This window comes from Montipora foliosa, unplaced genomic scaffold (assembly GCF_036669935.1).
Source record: "Montipora foliosa isolate CH-2021 unplaced genomic scaffold, ASM3666993v2 scaffold_484, whole genome shotgun sequence".
In the NCBI taxonomy this organism is placed as follows: Eukaryota; Metazoa; Cnidaria; class Anthozoa; order Scleractinia; family Acroporidae; genus Montipora; species Montipora foliosa.
In genome coordinates this window covers 127501-134210 of record NW_027179794.1, presented here as the reverse complement: position 1 = coordinate 134210, position 6710 = coordinate 127501, and the positions used below count along the sequence as shown (strand labels likewise).

General features: G+C 39.4%; 1 protein-coding gene across 1 annotated transcript in view; it reads right to left on the bottom strand.

Annotated features, from left to right (window-relative positions):
• Positions 1-15: 15 nt before the first annotated feature.
• Positions 16-6710, bottom strand: part of LOC137989986 (uncharacterized) — a gene marked incomplete at its 3' end in the record, with an annotated part of 58798 nt that continues 52103 nt past the window's right edge. Inside the window, exons 5-8 of the mRNA XM_068835546.1 lie at positions 6339-6635; positions 2943-3041; positions 1903-1997; positions 16-230 (exon numbers count right to left, since the gene is read on the bottom strand). Of these exons, the coding sequence (XP_068691647.1) occupies positions 16-230; positions 1903-1997; positions 2943-3041; positions 6339-6635 (706 nt within the window). The remainder of the gene's footprint in view (positions 231-1902; positions 1998-2942; positions 3042-6338; positions 6636-6710) is intronic.

The following is a 6710-nucleotide window of genomic DNA, read 5'->3' as shown; positions in this document are numbered from 1 at the left end:
GCTGCTTGAGCAAACCTTTTAAAGTTCTCTTCTGAACTCACGTTTCCATGGATACGATTGTATTTTGCAATTTTGGAAAGTATATCCACTGACATAATTAAGTCTCCTCCAAGGATCCTTTGTAGCCTTGAAGAATTGTTTGCTGTTTTTAGCCTCAAAGCGTCCTCCAGATCCGACAGAATAGTATGGACATTGTTCCCTGGCGAGCCACCATTTAAAATTGCATCCATCTAAATGAAACGTAAATAATTATTTCTTTGGTGAAAGGTGAATAATTGACAGTGGTACTCAATGTTGTGAAGTTAATCTACGGACTGGTTATGAAACCCTGGGAATTTCAAAAGCAAGAACAATACAGTCACAATTAGATGTTGAACCTACCTGCGCAATCTTTTGTTTTTGGTTCGCAAGTTAATTTCGAATAAATTAGTCAAAGCTTTTGATTGGTTATCCTGCCGAAAAAAGCGTGTTTTTGTCGGGTTTTGTGCAGGGTCAAGGCCAAAAAACCGAACAAAAACATGAAACAAAAAAAAAATTGTCGAGTTTCATAACTAGCCTACATCTATTAACTATGATGTTGTGAATCGAAAATGCTAGCTAGCGAACGTTTGATATAGCCGATAAATATTCCAAATGGAACGTTTTTAGTGCAATTATCGATTCCATTTGTGCTGACTTCTTTCTTCAGTACCTCCTTCTCTTACGAATTGCTTGCGGATGTGTGTCTGACTGATATGAAATTATTTCGTCTAAGAGAAGCGAAACGCCTAAGGCCATCCCCCCTTTTTTTCTGTTTACCGTCGAATGCGTTTCCTAATATTGGGTCGGTCGGTCGGATTGAAAAAAAAAAACCCTAAAAAAAAAAATCATAAGCATTCTCGGAATCGGAGGCCTGGTACCCCGGCATCATAGCCGTGGAAACAACAAGACGTGAACCCAAAATCAATATGGCGGAAAAGTTGGCGGATGTTGTGGCAAAATTAAGACATCGTGGGAAAAAGGATCAACCCCCGAAACTCCTGTGCGACATAAAAATGGCTTAAAAACGTCGTTAACTATTTTATTTATTTTTTTTTTTTGAAAAATGCCCAAAATTTGGGTAGGGTCGGACGACGCGAAACGGAGAAAAAAAAAGGGGATGGCCTAATGATAAAGTCGCACAAGTTAGAGGGGTAAAAAGGGCAAAAATTTGGGTCTGTCGGACGACGCTAAACGGAAAAAAAAGAGAGGATGGCCTAATCATCTGTCCAGGTTACTGCCAATCAGACGTTGGTTCGTTAGAAATTAAAATGTGCCTGACAAATTTGTAACACATGTTTACGTTTGGTCGCCTGGACGTTTGTTGCAATGGCGAGCGTCAGAGTAATAGTACCGTCTAAACTAACTCTTGAATTTCATGACAGGTTTTTTCATCATAGAAAAATCAAGGACCACGTTACAAAATGTGAAAGAGAAGAATTGTAGAGCTATGATGTAACAGCAATGAACTTCATTCCCTTTATACTTTATTGCAGGCAAACAAAGAGCCAATAATCGTCGATTTGATCACCATAATCTTTGTTGTTTCCCCATATAAGGGTGAAATGATAAAATCCAGGGACAGATCCAGATTTTCCAGAAAGAGGGGACCCAAGAAATTGCGGCGAAAGCGCACCGTCAAGGTCATTGAAATGATACGTTCACAGCAGGGGTATGAGGTGGCTGTGAGCTGATAACCGTGAAGTGGCTGGCTAACGGTAAAACGAAGGAGAAAGAAAAATAAAATGAACATTATCATTAAAGCCACTGGTAATAAGATTAATTAATAATTAAACACGTAAAATAATTCTAATACTAATAATAACAGCAACTTTATTCATTCAATTCAATGAAATTAGGTACTGATTTAGACCAATTCCATACCGCGTCATTCAAGCCGATTAGTTTAGCAGAACGGCATCCCGTGAAGTTTGACGGGTTCCACTTTCCTCCCTCAGAACAATATCGCGACGCCGTACCTTCGAATAAATTACAGGAATCCATTGTGGCTGTTGTCTGGCAGAACATTTGGGCTCAGGGATGGGGCCTAGAACATTTTCTTCGAAATAAATTATGTAGCTGCTGCCAATTACATCGTATCCCGGGCATGTACAAAACACAGGTCTCAGGTCACAAGTGTCGTTCACAGTTCAAACTTAAACATTCATTAAAGCCAACCTTAGGCCTAAAAACTCTTGTTTAGGTCTAGTTAGGCTTAAGGTTAGCTTTAATTAATTTTTAGGTTTGTTTCTGTATTGGTAAAACAGAGACCTGTGAAGTATATTAATTAAGCAAGAGGTGCCAATCACCGCAATTGTGAGCACTTTACGACCACAAAGGCTGAGCCAAAACGGTTGCTGTTTTCTGCAATACTGAAGCTGTGCTCGGACCTAGTCTCACAAGGGGTGGTTCTGGAGTGAGTGGGTTAACCCTATCCCTCCCAAAGGTGATAATAATAGATGTTACTCTATTTTTAATGCCACACGATTTTACCGCTAGTTAGTGGGACCGGCCCCCCCGGGCGAAAAGGTCAGCAACACTCAAAACTACGTTCCTTTCCTAAGGGTGATTGCCTCGCCTTTCTTGTTATTGGAAACTTCGCCCTAATGAATCAATTTGGAAGTGATACATGCCAGTGTGCAGAACAAGGTGAGGCCCACAAAGACGAGACCATCATTTATCGTCCTTGCTGAGGCCCACACTCACTCAACCATCACTGAAATTAATATCAGCTGTCACCATAATTTACATACGTTTTTTTTTTTTCATTTTTTGAGCCATTATTGAGAAAACCCTTTCAGGACATTTCGCAATTTCGTCTTTCGCATTAAACTTTGCATACCGCATACAACCAAAAAGCAGAAACGCGTTCATTTTGTTAATTATGTTATCTTGATCAATAGTCTTTCGGCGATTCAACTCACCTATGCCTTCGTGTGGACATGGTTTGAGGTCTGTTCCTCCACTAGAAGTATTCGACCACAAAACTCCTTCTGAATTTTCTTCCAGACACAAAGGAGCATCTAGAGACAGACAAGATAAAAGTCAATGTTGTAAGTAAGGAAGAGCGGTAAGGTAGTTTATTTGCAAACCTCAGCTTGTGTAGTTCAGAGGCCTTTATTTTTCATTGTGTTCAGTAGATCCAACCTTTAAAATTTTTAGACTTTTTATTGCGTATAAACGGTACATTCACTTGCTCACTCTTGTTTAGTTTAGAGAATAGACCAAAATGCCTCGACTTTAATAGGCTTACGGTAGTTTACGGTATTCAGCGAAACGAAACAAACCCAATATGTCCAGTCAAAAAAGCCGGCAAGTATCAAGGGGGGCAGATATTTCTCAGGTTTCTAGCTACGCGTTTACGAAAGCCCCTTGTTCTGCTTCATACCAATTTAGCCACCTAATTGATAATCGACGAAAGAGTGACCTCACATTTCGTCGATTTACCGATAGGCCATTCCCTAGTTAGTGTGTGCCTCCTCTTCAAAGTGAGTCAAAGTTTTAGACTCGCTTTTTTTAGTGTTCAGAGAAACAAGGCCGCTGTCGTGAACGGCCTAGCTAAAAACCGGAAAAAGATCAGTCCCTCTTATAATACAGCGATACCTGCTTTATTTGAAAGGACATATTTTTTAATCAGGCTCCAGTTTCCTTTCGTTTCGCTGAATACGGTAAGCCCTCAACTTATCAAATGCTTTAAGAATTGCCAGAATAAAACAGCTCTAATGGCAGTTCCTCTGTCCAGTGCCAAATAAACTTGATGAAAATGAACTGCATCGAGAGGAAACCCTGATCGCACCTTCTTAAGTCATGCAACAATCTGAAAAATGTCATGGATCGTTATAGCACTATTATGAACGGCTGAATTCCTCAAATATCCATATCTCTTAAATTCATCTTCGTTAAAAATGTTATTTACAGCCCAAAAGCCAACCCCATCGCCAGATGTAAAATACCAGAAAAACACACCCAACACCCGATGGACACGGGTAAACCACAAACATGAACTTTAATGTTAAAGTGCTGCAATGACCAAAAAATCAATTCTTCTTTTTTTCTGGCTTTTAAACTATGTGAACTGAACACTAAGTGACCCTCGTTTTAAACCTTGATTTAAAAATGACACCTGTTTATTTATTTAGTGGACTTTTTCTATTTAGTGGTCTGCCATAGAGTGACATCACAAATATTAAAATCTTCAGAAAGTACATGATGAAGAATGCTCACTTGCCAAAAAATCAGCAAGTATTGCAATTTGGGGGTGAAATATTGGCCGCAATAATTTTTTTTGGTTCTAAACCACCCTAGAGAGCTGGATCGAGGAGAAAATTACTTCAAAGACTCACTCACCAGTTTAAGAATACAACGCGTTTGTACGTGTCTTGGTTAATATGCAGCACTGGAGTTTCGGCCTTATAGTCTTTTACTAGGGTTTTGGAGTAATAATAAGCTGCATTTACACGCCGAAGTTTTAATTATGCTTGTGAGTAAATGACGTCGAGTTTTCCTAGACCCATCCCTCTGAGGTCCAACCGGTCAAATTTGAAGGTGAGCAATGGGCTGGACGGCGGGAAATTCAAAACTTACACTAAGAGTAAACAGCCTTTGGATACAAATCAAGGCTAAAAATTTTGCCAGTCTGGCCTCGGTCCTTCAGAAGGTGGTTAATGAAATCCACTGGATAAATCACTATCCAGCGGATAAACACTAGCAAAACCAATTGAGTTATCCAGTGGATAGTTAACAACTATTCACCAAAGTGGAGGTAGCTAGCGGTACATATCCAACGCTAGCCACCGACACTGAAGTGAATAGTTGTTTTAGTATATACTAAGGTGGCTAGCGGTACATGACAAAAAGTTATTTATTTAATAAATGGTAAACGGCTCAGCGTGCACTATTAGGGAGTTTAAGATCTACGACGCGACGGCAACGAAAACGTCACAAATTTTGCATATTTAATGTGCAAAAACAATAGCTTTGCACGCTCTGCACGTGCATTTTTAGTTTTTGTACATTTCTTTCACGTTTTCGGCAAATCTACGACGTGAAATGACCAATTCTCAAGTTTTACAGAGAACGTGAACAAAAGGCAGCGAATTTGAATTTTCTGTCGTAGATTCAATACCGCACCTCCTAATTCAGTTCCTGGAAGGTTACACTAGTTTTTAGAAGATAGACAAGCCGACATAACGACGAAAACGATTAATAAACCTGAACTTGCAATTTTAAATGACGTTTTCGTTACCGTCGCGTCGCAGATCTTAAACTCCCTATTGAGTAATGTTGCACGCGGGAGGTTGCTATGCACGAGAGAAGCGTAAGAGTCACTCGAGGCGATAGCCGAGGTAGCTAGCGGTACATATCCAACGTTAGCCACCGACACTGAAGTGAATAGTTGTTTTAGTATATACTAAAGCATTGAGATAATATATATACAGCACAAAAAATTAATTTGGATGTTTTCTTCACTTGTCACGGATGCAAATCGGGACGCCATTTTTTCCCGAGTTGCTCGAAGGTAAATAGCGTAGGATATTCGGAGTTTGACGAGCCAAAACGCCCGCGTTCAACGCTATCCACTGTTTTAGTATATACTAATGTGATTTATCCAATGGATATACCGCTATCGAGCCTTCGAACAACTGGTGCCAAGTGTTTAGCAAACAAAGTTTCAAAATCTGATGGAAAAAAGGAAGTGACTAGCACTTTAACATGGTTGACCTTCCTTTCACACCAATTAAACCATGTAAAACTACACGAAACATCCTATAATTACTTGAGAGTTTGCTAAGCACTCAAGAAGCTAGAGTGGCTCTCGGCTATCGCCTCGAGTGACTCTTACGCTTCTCTCGTGCATAGCAACCTCCCGCGTGCAACATAACTCAATAGTGCACGCTGAGCCGTTTACCATTTCTTAAATAAATAACTTTTTGTCATACTCTCTAAGAAGTTAAAAAAATTTAGGGAGCTTTCCAACACGGTAGGTCAAATAATTTTCAAAAACTGAAATTTAGAAGGCCTTTTTGTGGACGTGGCGTGTTGCCATGTTAACCAATATGACGTTATAAGTGCCCTTAAAGTATTATCCAACAACAGAGTTGCAAAGATATCTATAGTTTGCCCACACAATGAAATATCCTTCTTTGGTATCCTTCATCGTTTCACAACCACTATTGCAACGAAAAACCCTTTCGAGCTTTTAGTTAGCACAAAAAAGTTGAACGTTGAATATAAAAGAAATAATTTAGTTAGCAAAGTACACCCTTGAATTGTTCATGTTTCCATTATTGACCTTATCGGGTACCAAATGGTAAACTTACATCTTATGACAACAAAATCAGACACCATGTGTAAGAATCCTCGTCGCAGAAACAATTCAAGAATGCATGAGTAATTTCCTCCATCTTTAACCACCAACGGTTGAAGAGTATCTTCTGGTACGTTCGGAAGGGGGCATCGCACAGTTTGGACCCGGAGGCCATCTTTAAACCATGAAATTCTCTCAAGCTGCGACCAAGGTACTACTCGGGTTACATTGCAAGTAAGCATGATTTCTTCGCCCTTTTTAAGAACGTCAGACTTAGGTAGAGACACTAGTACTATAGGGATTTCATTTCCTGAAAAAAAAAATAATAATACAATAATAATTATATATATACATACATACATACTATATATAGTCAGTTAAGTAG